This window comes from Alosa alosa, chromosome 15 (assembly GCF_017589495.1).
Source record: "Alosa alosa isolate M-15738 ecotype Scorff River chromosome 15, AALO_Geno_1.1, whole genome shotgun sequence".
Lineage (NCBI taxonomy): Eukaryota > Metazoa > Chordata > Actinopteri > Clupeiformes > Clupeidae > Alosa > Alosa alosa.
Genome location: NC_063203.1, coordinates 24003226 through 24020140, shown reverse-complemented (window position 1 = coordinate 24020140; position 16915 = coordinate 24003226). Strand labels below are relative to the sequence as shown.

At 40.7% G+C, this 16915-nt stretch overlaps 1 protein-coding gene across 3 annotated transcripts; it reads left to right on the top strand.

Moving 5' to 3' along the window:
• The first annotated feature begins 2097 nt into the window (after positions 1 to 2097).
• On the top strand, positions 2098 to 12533 carry LOC125308455. Of its 3 annotated transcripts, XM_048264985.1 has the most exons (14): positions 2098 to 2206; positions 3007 to 3127; positions 3280 to 3401; positions 3824 to 3911; positions 4566 to 4652; positions 4900 to 5029; positions 8359 to 8483; positions 8656 to 8783; positions 8874 to 8946; positions 9364 to 9459; positions 9634 to 9691; positions 9817 to 9888; positions 10095 to 10172; positions 10638 to 12533. In XM_048264985.1, the coding sequence occupies exons 2-14, from the start codon at positions 3021 to 3023 to the stop codon at positions 11616 to 11618; spliced, it is 2145 nt and encodes a 714-aa protein (XP_048120942.1). In that variant the 5' UTR covers positions 2098 to 2206; positions 3007 to 3020; the 3' UTR covers positions 11619 to 12533. The 3 variants fall into 3 exon arrangements, with proteins under 3 accessions (XP_048120942.1, XP_048120941.1, XP_048120940.1); XM_048264984.1 differs by having other exon boundaries at positions 4945 to 5029; positions 8656 to 8946; XM_048264983.1 differs by having other exon boundaries at positions 8656 to 8946.
• The last annotated feature ends 4382 nt before the right edge of the window (positions 12534 to 16915 follow it).

Genomic DNA, 16915 nt, shown 5'->3' with positions numbered 1-16915 from the left:
TGACTTCCTTTCACAGAACAACCTTCTGGATCCAAATCAGTCTGGGTTCAAAAGCGGCCACTCTGCGAAGCGGCTCTGTTGTCTGTAACAGAAGCCTTAAAAAGCCAGGCGACCGCTTTCGGTCATCAGTACTCATTCTGCTTGACTTATCGGCTGCCTTTGACCACGGTTAATCACCGCATCCTTCTCTCTATACTTTCGCTAACATGGGAATCTCGGTTCTGCTCTCTCCTGGTTTGAATCCTACCTCACAGGGGCTCGTTTAGCATTATCATGGCTTGGTCAGCTATCTGCACCTCACCATCTCACCACAGGGGTCCCCAGGGCTCAGTGCTGGGCCCCTTCTCTTTGCTATCTACACTACCTCCTTGGGACAGATTATCCGTTCGCATGGCTTCTCATACCACTGCTATGCAGGCGACACACAGCTCTATCTGTCCTTTCCACCTGATGACCCCTTGGTTTCAGCACGGATCTCGGATTGCCTCTCAGACATAGCTACATGGATGAAGGCACACCACCTCCAGCTGAACCTCTCAAAGACTGAACTACTGGTCCTCCCAGCTAAACCTACCATACATCACGACATCAACATCAAATTTGACTCCCTGTCTGTTTCACCTACCAGGACTGCAAAAAAAATCTAGGAGTTGTTCTCGACAACCAACTAAACTTCTCAGATCATGTTGCCTCAGTAAGCCCGGTCATGCCGTTTTAGCACTCTACAACATACGGAAAATCAGGACTTACTTGACTCAAGATGCTACCCAACTTCTGGTTCAGGCAATAGTCATCTCACGACTTCGACTACTGCAATGCCTTCCTGACAGGTCTCCCAGCCTGCGCGAGTGAAACCACTTCAGATGATTCAGAAGCTGGGCGGCGTCTGGTCTACAACCAACCCAAAAGGGACGCGTTACCCGCTGCTCATCCAGCTACACTGGCTACCTACATGGCCCGCATCAAATTCAAGGCTCTAAGCGGCTTGCCTACAAAGTAGTCTCGGTTCTGCTCCCACCTACTTGAATGCCCTCATACAGACATCGCTACCTCCAGACCGCTGCGCTCCTCAGGCCGAGCGGCGTCTAGCTCTACCACCCGATGCGCTCAAGCCAATCAAACTTTTCTCATCTGTTGTTCCTCGTTGGTGGAACACACTGCCAGCTCCTACAAGGGCAGAGACATCCTTCTCCATTTTCAGAAAACTCCTGAAGACCCAGCTCTTTAGAGAACATCTCCTCTCATAGCACCACTTACAACAAGTCTTACTGATCCTAGCACTCACCAGCCGTCTCAAACTGACAAGTAACTGTTAAAAACAGCACTCACTGATGCACTTATTCTTACTGTACTCTAATGTTTTTAAATTGTCCTAAAATTGTTGAGAACTGCTCTAAAACTTAAACTGTTAACTATGTTGTTAGTCGCTTTGGCCAAAAAGTGTCAGCCAAATGTAATGTAATGTAACTTATTACTTAGTATCATTATACCACTGTAAACTATAACAACATTGTCTCTCTTTTTTGTATCAATTCCTATATTTTGATTATTGTCCATTTTGTACAGTCAGCCCAGTGGATTAGTTTCATATTTCACCATAAGTTGATAAATAGATAGATAGATAGATAGATAGATAGATAGATAGATACTTTATTGCTCTTGGGTGCTCCTTGTTGGTGCCCCCCAATCCCAATCCTCCCCCACCTTTCTTATGCAGCCATTGCCACTTAATCTACTAAACCCCTCTTCTACTGCACTTTTTACCCCCCCCATAAATGCACAAATAGGCTGACACCAGACATAATTTCACTGCATTTCTTACTTCCAGTAACTATATGCATGTGACAATAAACTTCCTTGTATCATTGTATCCTTGTATTGATCCCCCAAGGGGAAATTCAAGTTGGAAACCGTTTATAACTATGTACTGTGTGTGGCAAAAAAAAGTTGCAAATTCTGTGCATGCGCAATGTGTTTGTTATGACGTGTCGCCCACGTGACTTGCGCAACTTCCCATTGTGCAGCTCAGGGAAGTAAATCAGACAAAGCATAAGATAAGATAACCACGTTGATTTGTAATGTGCTTATCATAAAGGTTAAACAATCACAAGTGGCAAGAAGTGAGCCAACATTAAACAGCTGTGTTTTTAGACTGCACGCCAAGATGACGCTGTGAAATGGGGACTTTCACAGAGTGCACGTAAGAGTAAGAAAACTTTTTGATAAAAATTTCAAGTAGCAAAAAGCGGGTCAAAGCTAAACAGCTGTGTTTTTAAACTAGATACCAAGATGATATCTGTGATGATGTGATTTATTTGCAAATACTGTAATTACACTTATACATAGCCATATTCTACTGCTCTTCATACTATCCATCCTGCACATAGACTTATTCTTACTACTCTTATAATGTTACTGTTTCTGCACAACAATGGTACTGTTACCGGACATAGCTGTACATAGTGTACATATCTGTCTATATGGTTCATGCAGAATATCCATATTTACTCGTTTTTTTTCTCATAATATATTCTGTTAATACACTGCATACATCTATATTATTCTTACTACTATTATATTGTTACTGCTACTACATTGCACATATTTGTACATGTTGTTCACACACTGTTCATATTACATAGCCATATTTATTCTGCTCTTATAAGGTAACTGCTAATACACTGCACATATTTATATCTAATTTATACTACTCTAAACCACCTTCTGTAAACCAACTGCATACTACTTTCTACACTGCACTATATTTCTTGTCCTGCCTTTGCACCACCTGTCTATTTGTATATCATATTGCCTACTTTGCCATATCACAACGCCTATGCACTACCTGTCTATTTGTATATCACATTGCACTTTTCTGTTTTTTTGCACTTCTGGCCATAAACTGCATTTCGTTAAAGTTGAATCTAATCTAATCTAATGATATATGGCGTGTTGCTTTCACCATAAATTGCACAGAGTAAGATGGTTTTTGATAAACCTTTTTAGTTTTTTAGTGTAACATGGCTCAAGGAGGGGAACCAGATGAGGTGCTATCCAAGCCCATCCAGGCGGAAGAACACAGACATTTGCGGTGGCTTATACTTGACGGCAAAACATTTGCATGGAGGTAAGAAATCTAATCAGAAACTAGAGCAAAGAGTAAGAGTAAAACGTGAATGAGAGGATAGGAGGGGCAGGGTACAACTCCAGTTTAGAGTTAGAGACAAGTACTTGATAGTTAATGCAGCTCTCTTCATTTTCTTACTGTCTCTCACCTAGTCATGGCCGGGACCAGGGATACTCCTACAAAGGTATCACCCTGGCTGTTGACAGCCTCAGGGATATGGGTCACAGAAATCCTCTCATCCTCTGTGTGCCGGAGTGGATGACACAACATGAAGGTTTGTGCCACTGTTGTTGTGGTAGCCAAACTGTTCACAGCTTAAAGACCAACAGGTCTCATCTGTCTGAGTACATCATGCTTCTAAACCAAATACTGTTGAAAGACTGAGTAATATTGCTTTGTAAATTGCATAAAAAATAAGCATATACTTTTGGTCATTTTTGACATAATCAGGGGAGGATTTACCATGACAGGCAGTACATATGGACATACTTGTGACATTGTATGCACAAATATACTGTAAAAAAATTATATATATATATATATATATATATATATATATGTATATGCATACATTCATCTCCCATCCTATATAATGCAAAGTGTAAGTAAATTCCTACAAACACTTTCTAACACCACAAATGACATGCCACTGTACAGTAATGCCCCTGACTGTGACATCTTTGTTCCCACCAACAGAAGCACACAACTTAAATCAGCTCCAGGACAAGGTCTTGCTGTTCATTACACCCGCCTGCTCCGACTTTATTGAAGCTAGTGAAATAAGGTAGCCATCGTCCTTTCAACACAATGACAAAATGGGAAATCAGAATTACAACATAATGCATTATAACACCGCCTGACAAAAAAAGTTGCACAGTCTAGTATGTTGTTGAACAACCTTTTTAACTCTGATTGTGATGTGCATTATCCATGATATTGTTTTGACAGCTTTATGCAATGGAACAACATTATTTTCCATCCAAAGTTCAATCAATTATATCTTTGATATACAACAGTTGGGTCTGGTCAAGCTATTTATTAATTTTTGATTGGACGAGAGGTATTCTATGAGTAGGGATATATCCCAAGACATCCCAACTCTTTACCACGAGGACTCACTCTGCATTTTGCATTGAATTGTCCGGCATAAGCGAATGTTCCATTCTTTCAAAGCATGAGTGAGAATGAGAAAATTGAGTACATGGAGTAGTTAAATGTTCAGATTAGCATGTAACTAAGCAAGTACACTAAATACTGTCCACATACAGCCTCCTCTCTCACTCATTTTTTTTGGGGTGAAACAAACAAAAATAAAAATGAATGACAGAATACAACTTTACACAACTTTTTGGTTGCTAATTTGGGAAGTATTAGAGTGTTACTTCATGACAACATGTTTCATGATTTTGATGACTAAAGAGAAACATTTGATTTACAGCTTCATGGACGCACTGGCCAAGAAAATTGATGCCCTCATTGTTACACAAACAGGTCCAGACACCTGGATTGAATCATGTAACAGAAGGTAGGTCAAATCAGGGAAGTCATTATGTTTGTCAGGGGAACTGGGGGTGGGTTTTTGAAGTGGTGAATCTTTTAGATGGGTTACGGTGGCTCAGAGGTTCTATAAAAAAAACTTTTAAAAAATTAATCTGATTTGGACATGTTCCCTACAAATCTATTGACTACATCCCTGTAGATGTGACACAGATAATGGAATTGTGGGCACAACATTGCTCTCAATGTGGCCTCTCTATGTGTCACACCCACAGAATTCTACAATTCGCTTTGACAAATGATTTCTTCATGCTGCCAAGGGACCCAAGGGGAAAACGTGGACCAACACTTCAGGAGATGCTTCAATCAGACAGAGTTCCAAATGAACAGAAAGTTAAATATGAGGTACAGTATGTCTAAAATATGCAACATTAAAGTGTGACTCTGGAGTAAAAACAACCTAGGGTCTATTTACAGTGGTTAACAAGTTAAACATTTTGATTGAGAGCAAAATTATGTAAATTGGTGGAGTTTTTTTAGCCTCGTGAGACCATCCTGATCTCGCGAGCTTTCAAGGTATGTGGAGCAAATCCATCTGGCGGAGTCAGGTTAGAATTTTTGGGCTTACAGTGAAAGGGGGCAGGGGGTGGTATGGAGGGGACATTCAAACAACTTGTGCATACACACATACCTCTAAACATATAGTATGGAAGATTTAGATGAATGGGATATAGTATTCATGCCTATGTTCATAACACAACTGATTTGTGTGTATGTGTTACCTTAGAACAGCGGTTCCCAAACTTTTTTTCTCCCGCGGACCACCTTCTACATCCTGACTCGGCTCGCGTACCCCCACCATCCGACACATAAAAAAGTAGCACATTCTATTGATGCATTCCAGGCATCATGTTTAATTAGCCGCCCTACATGATAACAAATAACAAAATCAAAATGTACAACTGGTCTATGAGCTCTCACGCTAAAAAAAAAACAGTGTGGAGAACAACATTAGACTGGTTAGATAGCACCTCACTGCAAACCACGCACTGTGGCTTTGGGCAGTCTGTCTCCCAATCCACGTAAAGCCTAGGGCAATATTCATCATACTTTCATTTTCTTCGCGCAGTCTTTTCTGGCTCGTCCTTTCTTTTACCCCCCTGCGCTCCACCTCCGCCTTCATCAGTCTAACCCCCATCCCATTCCATCGTTACCTGTCTCCTGCTCTGTTTTCTCCATCCTCTTCAATCGCTTTAATTGGGCCTTTTGGACAGTGTCCCTGTTTTTAGCCAGTTTTCCATGTTCGCATAGCCTTCTACCTAGCACCTAGCCTATATTTCCACGAAACTAACGCACCAGATATTCTGGCTGCCCGCAGGAAATCACGTGCAATGTGGGTAGCTTATTTTTTTTAATGAAAACATAGCATATTATAGAGTTTACAAATGCTTTCCTTTAATTTCACGTTTCCATATTATTATAACCCGATTCAAAATTATTTATTATTTATGAATTAATTTGATTATTAATTAAGTAATCATTTGTAACACCTTTCCGACATTGCCCTTTTCATCTCGCGTACCCCCTAGTGGCAGCTCGCGTGTACCACCGGTGGTACCACAGTTTGGGAATCCCTGCCTTAGAATGATTTATTTAATGATCATTGATATCTTCAAAAGGAGTGGGATTCCATGGCGTTTGCCATTTTGTTTCTACAGCAGTCCAGAGGACAAACTAAATCACTGTCTCTAGTACGAGTATAAATGTACACATATTCATACTGAACCATTGTTAGGTTCAATACAGATGTCTACCGAAAGTACCAACTGCGGCCTTGTACTGTATTCAACAGTAGACTTTTTTGCTTGCAGACCATGTTTTAAATTGGAGTTCCCACACATATTAAGTGGCAGATGTCAGTTTAGTCAATTAATGTCAAAAAAACATTTGACATCTTTGACAACATTTGTGTTGTGCATCAGCAATATTCTTCACAGGCTTCCTGTACCAAAAATTAACCGAACCATGACCTCAAAACCGAGGTACACACCATAACATGATTTTTATATACCATTTCACCCCTAGGGCTCTATCTTGCACTCCAGCGCAATTGACTTTATATACTCACGCTTTTGTCTTTCCTATTTTGCAGCTTTTTGTTTGTGCATTGGTCACCTAAACATTTAGTAGCCTATATAGTACAACATCTACATGCAACACCTAATTACGACCTATTCATTTGGACAACTTTATACAGCCCTATAAAGGCTAAAGTTACCTTTTGTTTTGTTCCAATTTACCGTTGTGTATATCTTTAAACATTGTGTGCGCTCTAACATCAGCCTAAGCATTATTCCAGCTGCGCTAAGGTTTTGACAAGCACCACAATTTTGCCTACCTTGTTGTAGCCCATCTGAAATTACTTCAAGTTTTGCTATGTTCCCTCCATCCTTTCGTTGTTTTCAAAAAACGTTTTATATCCATGATGGCCTTGAAGTCTTGAGTTAGTGAATTAGCTTAAATCAGCTTATTATGTGCTGTTAACCAGTAACCATATATAGTAAAAGAAAGCAGTATGGCTACAATTTCTGTAGTTGCTGCGTCCATTCATTGTTATTCTCTCTCCTGCTCAAACAAATGTTGTGCGTGCATTAAGTTGATGATAATGTGTTTACAAACACAATACAATACTTTACAGAAAATATTGTAAATAGCCTACTGTCATGCAGTTAATGGGATACTGTGCAGAGTTGGAAAGTTAGGTCAACTTGGAAACTGTTTCTCGTTGTTGAGTTGCCTGATGGTAAGGAATGGCCGTAGCTTACACCTGCAGGAGCCCTTGGCCGCCTATGCTGCGCAACGCACACTTCACTCTTCTCATCTATACAACGCAGTTCCCATTTCTGCAAACCATACATAATTACAAGGAAGAATATTACCACACGAGGGAAATCAGTGTGGTGTCCATTAAGATGTGAAAATATAGGCATAAATCTAGCGTACACATTTCCATGAATCACGGCTGTGTTGATGACATAAATTAGGAAATATTAGAGGACTTAAGGAGACGTGATGTTGAACTGCATGCCGATGCCATTTAATCCAAATGCCCCAGCAGCAGCACGGGAGATAAGAGCTTATCTGACAGAAGATACTGTATATATGCATTGTCCATAGAGAGGTAATGTTAGACTACATTGCAAAAATATCACCATGCATTCATAACCTCGTGATTCAGTGAGAGTAATCCCAAAACATCGGAAAGTATGTCTTTGTGACAATTCTGTATTACATTTTGTCAAGAGGAAAAATCAATAGCTGACTGTTCCCAACTGAACAGTGCTTATAGCGCTGTGAACGCTCCTGGCTGCACCTGGTAAATCTGCCATCATAATAGCAATCCACTATGGAACAAGCATGCCTGTTGTTAAAGGGAATGTGAGATGATGCTCTGATTGGTTTATTGCACGTTACGCCCAAACCACACCCATGAGTAATGTAGCTACTTCAGACCACCCCATTTTAGATTTGCATCGGGCACAACAGTCATTTTTTTCCCGCCGGTAAAATAGCAACAGCGCTCAAGATCCGCCCACAAAGCCACTTGCGTTTTGCGCAAAGATACTTCCGTTATAGATCATTAAAATAGAGCCCCTAGTCTCTAGAGAGAACCTTTTGCATGGCACCACAGCCATTCATCTCTGTTTAACCCAACATGCTCTGGCCACCCATAGATATCCAGTCTCACTGAGACATGGAAGAAGTATTGTGGGATCCTGAAGGGACCACTGGAATCCTTTTCTGTTAAACAAAGACAAGATCCAATCTTCATCATAGATGGAAGCAATGTGGCAATGACGTAAGTGACAGGAAAAGTTGCTTGTTGTTTTTCATGTTCATTTAGCTCTGTGTTTGCAACTACATGATAAAAAGGGGAGGAGTGAATGTTGAATATTAAAACAGCTTTAAAGAAAACATTGGTTATTGTTAATATTATCATATTTTGAAATGAATACTAATTATTTTTCCAGTCATGGCCTACACAGATTCTACTCAGGCCGTGGCATCTACCAGGTGGTTATGCACTTCTTGCGTGAGGGTTATCGTGTCAATGCTTATGTGCCAATCTGGAGGAAATACTCTAAGAACACAGTCTATGGTATTTTATTCTTATCATCTGTTGACATCTTCAGATCAGTATACATGTATTTCTACATTTTTATTGTTAAAATGAAGTTTTATTTCACAGAACATAAACTTCTACAGCTGCTGTACCAGCATGGTTTTGTGACCTACACTCCCAGCATGGCTTATGATGATAGGTGAATGACGCCTATGCTCCCTTTTTATATGTAAATGATATCGTTCACTTCATGTGTTGATTATTTTTGTCCATATTCATAATCTAATGAACAAAAGAACAGATAAAAATCAATGTGGAGAATGGATAGAGGCTCTGTCCATATCCGTATCCGTAATTGTTTTTTACACTGAGCAAAAATGAGGATTCAGTATTTCCAAGAGAATCAGTAGAACATCATTCACATGTACAATCATCACGTATTTATCAGCATTGTCAAATATTTTTATGTACCGGTATACAGATTCCAGAGTAATTTCACAGATAGACTCACACCTTCTCTCCCTGTTTCTCTCTACCTCTTTATAGTTCTCCTGCTACCTCACCCCCTCCAGCCCGTTCTTGTTTCTTATATGTCAACCCCCGGCTCTGTTTTTAGGTTTATCCTTGAGGAGGCCAAGAATAAACGTGGATATATTGTCTCAAATGACAAATTTAGAGATGCTCCCCAAGAATACATCAATACGATTCAGAGGTAAAGAAAAATGGCACCAGATGTCCTTCAACACTAAATGTTACATGATATGATATATGAGCACCATTTGAAATATGACATATGACAACTTTGCCATTCAAATTATAATCATGTCACATGTGGTCATGTCACCTGTTGTTGCGTGTTACCTTAGCCTATAGTCTCTTCTATTAGGTGCATCCGTTTCAGATTTCAAGGAAACCACTTCAAGGTGCTTCCAAATCCATGTCAGGTAGGTTTTGCAGCTATACAGCTAACACCACAAATTATTTGAAAGATGTAATGGATAATGATCTCACATAAATAATACTTTATGGGTATAAGTACATTGTTTTAACCCTGTTTTCTCGCCCTCAGGCTGTTGACCACATTGACGCACAAGTAGTGTACGAAAAGACAGCATGGTCTATCCACACACACTCTACCAAGGTATGCGAGGCATCTAAGACAGACAAAAGATTGAGGTGGGGAATGCTTAATTCTAATCAAACGAGAAACCACTTTTTTGCACAAAGTGTTCCACTAACAATATCACTAACCTGATGAGAAACAGGTGAGAAATGGGCTGTTTTGTAGGCTACTGGATAGCATCCACAGCACAGTATTGCATTTTAACCATCATTTCTCCCCTCCAGGTTGATGATAACGAGGATACTGACGCAACAATAGTGTACGACAAAACAACATGGAGCATGGCCACACCCTCCACTGAGGTATCTCACACATACACCAAGTTCCCTTTAGATTATCTCAGCAAAGCATCCATAGTATAGTACTGCTCACAGATGTAATGGCAGGGCATATCTACACATTTTTGACAAGCTGCTGTTTGAGCAGATCCTTGTGTCACCTAGTGGCACAATATTGGAAAGAAGTGTGTGTGTGTGTGTGTGTGTGTGTGTGTGTGTGTGTGTGTGTGTGTGTGTGTGTGTGTGTGTGTGTGTGTGTGTACGCAGTACGTGTGTGTCTGGGGTGGGGATGTTTAAATGTTTTCCAAGGTTAGCAGAAATGTTATGTGCTTGCCGCAAGGAGAACCAGTGAGGGGCCTTTACCGGGTAAATAGTCATCAGGGGACTGTGAAAGGAAGGGTTATCCAATATTGCTTGTAGTAAAAAGTAGCTTCAGAAATGATTTGCAATTGCAAATGGTTTAAACAGGTTTTTACTCAATGTGCACAGATCCATCAAGACCCACAGATTCTGGCATCCAGCAAGGTGTATAGCCATGGGAAGGCTATTGTCCAAGATGAGAGACTTACTCTGGCAAAAGCCAAGCCTAAGCAGGAACTACAACCAGCACTCTCAGGAGACTTGAGGGCTGAACATCAGACATCATCACAAGATTGTGGTGGATTGAAAAAACCCACCTCAACAGGCCCAGGGGGTCTGGCAACAGCGGAACCAACAATGTTGGAAACAGCGGACCAACAAGCTCACATCAACACACTCAAATCCGGCCAAAGAGGAACTGACAACATCCGAAACAACAAAACAACAAGCTCACCTCAACAGGCCCATGGATCTATCAACAGTGGAACAAACAACGTTGGAAACAGCGAACAACAAGCTCACTTCAACACATGCACATGGTCTGGCAACATAGCAACCAACAGTGGGACCAAACATTTTGAAAATAGCATCCCAACAAGTTCACCTCAACAAGCACAGGAGGTTCATCAACAGCAGAACCAACGTCAAAAAGGGCGGACCAACAAACTCAACTCAACATGCTCAAGGCCTCCGTCAGCAGTAGAGACAACGATGAAAACAGTGGACCAACAAACTCACCTCAATATGCCCAAAAGTAGAATCAACAGCGGAACCAACAATGACGGAAACAGTGGATTAACAAGCTCACCTCAAGGGGTCCGGCAACAAAAAAACCAGCAATGGTGGAATCGACGAAGTCGGAAACAGCGAACCAACAAGGTCACCTCAACTGGCTCAGGGGGTCTGCCAACAGCAGAAACAACATCGGAAACAGCTGACCAACAAGCTTATCTCAATGCGCTCATGGAAACCAACAACATCAGAAACCAACAACATCAGAAATGGTGGACTGAAAAGCTTATCGTTCTTGCTCTTATTTCTATTTTTCTATTTTTTTTTTATATATATAAACTAGTCCAGAGTCCATACAAATTGGCCCCTTACAGTTAGTGTCTTAAGTAACTATCAGCCAATATCAAAACTGCTATTTTTGAGCTAAGCAAAGTCTTAGAAAAAGTTGTGTCTCTTCAACTATCATCTTTTTTTACCTGACAACAAATTCTATGCCATTTTCAATCAGGTTTCAGGGTATTTCACAGTACAGAGTCTGCTGAAGGTGACCAATGATCATTTCTGATGTTGTTGGTTTCTGAAAAACCCACCTCGCAGAGTCTGTCCACAATGTCGGAACCAGCAGGCCAACCAGCTCAGCTCAACAGGCCCAGGAGGTCTAGCAACAGCGGAACCAACAACATTAGAAACAGCGGACCAAAAAAACTCACCTCAACACATGGTCTGGCAACAGCGCAACCAACATGTTGAAAACACCATCCCAACAACTTCACCTCAATATGCTCAGGAGGTTTGTCAACAGCAGATCCAGTAAAGGCAGAAGTGGAAGGACCAACAAGCTCACCTCAACATGTTGTTGATGTTTATGTTTATGGTTCTAAGCAAACATTTTTGTCTGTTTGGAGAACAGACTTTATTTGTTACTTTTGTCACATTTGTCACTTTATTTGTTTCCAGTTCACAGAGCCTGGGCTGTGTATGAAGACAGTTTTTTTACGGTGTATTCAGAGAATGGCCAGCTAGTGAATCATGAGGAGATATTCCCCGATTGTAAAAATAGTGTTACAGCTTAGAAATGCCATAGAATTGCTGAAAGTACCTTTAAAGGAACCGTATGTAAGAAATGTAATTCAATTAATCATAAAATGACCCTGATTTATCACTAGACATTAGGAAATCATGCTAATTTCAAATACTTATATCACTGACAACAGTAGTCCGGCCAGGATATTGTCATTTAAAAAAGTGAAGTTGCAGCCCTCAACTGATGTTGATGTTTACATATTTGTGTTTTAGCCTGATCCGCCACCCTCCACCTATCTAGTAATCACAAAGTCAGTAGTGTTTCGGCATCTGGGTTGCCAGCTCTGCTCTAGTTACCACATCTGCGGTGTACACCGCTCTACAGTATTTTGAAAGTGATTGTAGTACCAGTTTTGGCCAAAATCCTACATACGGTTCCTTTAAAGGTATAGCTACCTAAAAGTAGCATAGAATTGCTGACAGTACCTTTAAAGGTGCATGTACATTATATTTGAACCAAGGTAGCTCATCCCTACCTTCAGTATTCCCAGAGAAACTCCACGCAAGGTTTCGTAATTTGTTAGGGGGACAGGCTACTCCCACTTTGTTTGTTTCCAGTTTTGGGGCCTGGGATGCCTACAGAGTTTTTTTTTGTTTTGTTTTTTACAGTGTGAATAGCTCGGAAACTCCTTGATGCTGATGTGAGCCTTGTGGGGAGCTATTGCCAAGCCAAGAGAGCAGCAGTGACCTGAGGACTTCCTGAATATATCTAGTGGCAGACTGGCCTGTGGCCTTGGGAGTAGGGCGGTGCTTTCGGATAGCCTGTTATCTGCTGGGATTGCAGAGGGCTGAGCGGTGTGTCAGGCAGTCTGGAGGCCTGGATGAGGAGGTATCGAGGGGGCTGTGTACTGTGAAGAGTGCAGTGTTGGGCCAAGAAGGAGTGATCTTGAAAAAGACTGGCAGTCACCTGAAATTGTTAAACTGATCTTTTTAAAGCACTAATGATTTGCACAATTTATTGTAATTTACTTTTTTTGTCTGCTTTTGAAACTAGGTTTACAAGCTTAAAAGAGGGGAAGGTAATGTGAAGATGCTGACTACATCTTCCCTGTTTTAGAACACAGTTTTTTAATTGAATGCGCTTTTGCACATATTCCTGTCTGTGTGTTAGCTACAGTGTACTCACAGAATGGCCAACTAGCGGTTGTGTGGAGATGATTGCTGAATGTGACAAAAACTGTTATGGTGCGTGCAATTGCTAACAGTACCTTTAACTACTGTAACCATGCTAAATTGTTGCCGCTCTTTGCAACATATTTTACATGTTTGCAACTTTATACTTTCAAAGAATGTATTTTAAATTGACTGGAGAGATAAGCCACTGTACAAGCATATTTAACTTGATGCATTAATCTAGTTAATATAGGACTGCGCTACGCTTAAATAGGAAAACCTGATGGACTTCAGCGCTCCAACAACTACTTAATCTTGCTCATTATCAGCTACTATCCTTTAATGCTACTGAAACTGACTTCACCTTCCTCCTGATGATTAATGATTATACAGACAATGCTAATGTCTGCATGGCCGTTATTTTGTGTGATGTATTTGGCATTATTCTTTTTTCTATTCTATTTTTTAACTAAGCAAATTCCAATTCCATACAAAATGGGTACTAAATGCTCCTATAAAGCATGGCCACAAGCACAGTGCATTAGGAATTGATCACCATATTGGTGAGGTCAAGATAAGCATTATTTTCTTATAACAAGATCGTCAGTATTTCTCCTCCAAACAATGCCACAGTAAACCCTACACTTGTTTGGACCCTACGACTCCAATGTCTCTCTTTTACAGCCCCTGCCCAACACTATTTGGTAGCTATATTTCACACAGAGCCTTAATGCAATAACTGTTACTATGACACAAGACATTACTGTATGTTACCCTAATTTCACATTACAATGAGCTTCCCATTGTAATGCACTGGAATGCACAGCATTAAATTGTCCAATTGTACTGTAACATGGGAAATGTGGAATGAAAAGACCAGATATTTGTATTCATCTGGCAGTATTTTGTTTATGATCGTATGATCTGTTATGCCAGTTTGCCTCTTGCTTTGTTCAAAATTAAATGTAAATTTAAAAAAAAACTTCATTTCAAAGTTTTCTGTTAATGTAATTTCTTCCTGAATGTTGACAGGCCATAGCTATCCAGCAGATGGCAGTATTTGGCAACACATGTGAGAAGCCTTCATACTGTCCACTGTAAGGCATATTAGTGAATAGTGAAGATTTACGAATAGATAGATAGATAGATAGATAGATAGATAGATACTTTATTGATCCCCAGGGGAAATTCAAGGTCTCAGCAGCAGCATACATACAACACAAACACATTCTTTAACAGCAGAAAGAGTAATTAAAGTATATAATATAAAAACACAACTAAGCAGTAAGGACAGTAGAAGATAAAGAATATGCTAAATATACTAAAATACAAATTATACTAACTGACACTTAAATACAATATATAAAAATATACTAAAATATAAATTACAAAAATACAAATTATACTAACACTTAATCTAAATCAATTCTAAAAACAGTATCCACGTAGTGGTGATTAATAAATCAGAGGTGCTTGCAATGACTGAGGCAGGGACTGAGCCTGTGATTCTCTGTGCATAGTAAGGTATGGTAAGGTGCTCTAAGGTGCTCTGTGTGAATGAGTGTCATGGTGGTAGTGCAATGGTGATAGTGGTCATGGTGATAGTGCAAATGAGTAAGTCAACAGTGCAACAATGCAGAAAAAAAGTAAAGTCTATTTATCTATATATTTAACTATTTAAGAAAATGCATAAGTGTGGCCACAGTTCGGCTGTGGCATGGAGGGGGGCGGGGTTATGCATGTGTGCTGATGTGCTAATATAGCACGCAAACAGTGAGGCATAAAGACAGTGGTACAAGTGGCTAGTGGACAGACAGTACCAAACATGGAGGGGGTGAAGAGGCAGACAGACTATGCAGAGAAGTCTATCTCTCCTCTTCCCTTAAGTGAGGCATTGAACAGTTCAATGGCCCTGGGGACAAATGACTTTCTCAGTCTGTCAGTTGTGCAAGGCAGTGAGCGAAGTCTCCAGCTGATCAGGCTCTTCTGCTTAACAATAGTGCTGTGGAGTGGGTGACACTCATTGTCCAAGATGTTGATCAGTTTGTTTAGGGTCCTTTTGTCAGATAGTGAAGTGATGCACTCCAGTTCAGCTCCCACTACAGAGCCAGCTTTCCTTACCAGCCTGTCAATTCGCCCCACATCCTTCTTCCTTGTGCTTCCTCCCCAGCATACTACTGCATAGAAGAGGACTCTGGCAACAACAGACTGGTAGAACATCCTGAGGAGCTTACTGCACACATTGAAGGACCGCAGCCTCCTCAGGAAGTACAGCCTGCTCTGCCCTTTCTTGTAGAGTGAGTCAGTGTTGGCTGACCAGTCCAGTTTATTGTCCAGGTGGAGACCCAGATACTTGTAGGTGCTAACCACCTCCACATTGACCCCATCAATGTGGACTGGTAGCAGAGTGGGCTTAGACCTGAGAGTTAAACTGAGAAATGCCCTATGCTTATGTCTGTCTAACAAATCAAGTTATTATGAACGCCACGCAGCGAAGGGGCCCAAATTTCCGTCAAAGATTCCCGGGACACTGAAAGACCGGGGTACACAAAACTTGGTGGGCATGTAACCCCACATGGATAGCATGGAACCGTCGTTTTTCGTTTTGATCTGTAGCCCCCCCGCTGGACTGGACCCCCCGAAAGGAGGGTAGGGCAGACACAGTTCTCTGTGAATATCTTGAGAACTGTAGGGCCTAGGATGACCATTTTTTTCTGTATGTTTGCCTCCAGGGGTCATGTTAACCCATTTCATGTGCACACATGTGCACAAACAGATACACACGCACACACATACATTCACAGTAATCATACATATGACACATACTCACACAGTAGACATATGTATGCATGCATGCACAGGCACATACGCAGGCACACACACAAGCACGCGCACACACACAAGCACACACACACATTCACATAACATAAACATGTACTGTACATGCACACATGCACACAATTCAAGAATTTCTCAGAACTATGAACAGGCAAGATGGAGGTGGGGTTGTATAAAATTAATTTTACATGTGAAATCTATGAACTAATCATGTTTTGGTATTTGTTGTCTAGCAGATACCAATGAGACTTGAGTGTGGATAATGCAATTTAGTGAGACAGTTAGAATCATAGGCCTTTCAGCGTGATTTATTTTTGTGGAAAAAATATGCTGGACAGGGCGGCGGTCATATTTTGTACCGCTCTGCGGTATATCTAGTTTAAATATGTGTAATATGCTTTAGATATGTATAATGCCCTTATATGAAATTTTAATGTAATTGTCTAACATGAGTTATGACAAGCTTAACCTTACGACATGACACTAGTACATATTCCCTGGCAGTGAGCCAATCAAATTACCCAATCACAGTCGGCGGTGATGGTGACGTAACTGTAAAGGTAGTCTACATTAGTTTAAGGAAATAGCCTGGATGACACTATTCAGTTGAACTTTCAGCAAGATCCACTGCAGCTCTGAAA

What these genes read in the sequence shown, in the direction of transcription:
- LOC125308455 (XM_048264983.1), top strand. Translation starts at nt 3,021, where the DNA reads ATGGCTCAAGGAGGGGAACCAGATGAGGTGCTATCCAAGCCCATCCAG. An exon ending in TGCTTCCAAATCCATGTCAG is followed by an intron (nt 9,692 to 9,816) that starts GTAGGTTTTGCA and finishes TCTCGCCCTCAG; the next exon opens with GCTGTTGACCACATTGACGC. An exon ending in TGGCCACACCCTCCACTGAG is followed by an intron (nt 10,173 to 10,637) that starts GTATCTCACACA and finishes CAATGTGCACAG; the next exon opens with ATCCATCAAGACCCACAGAT.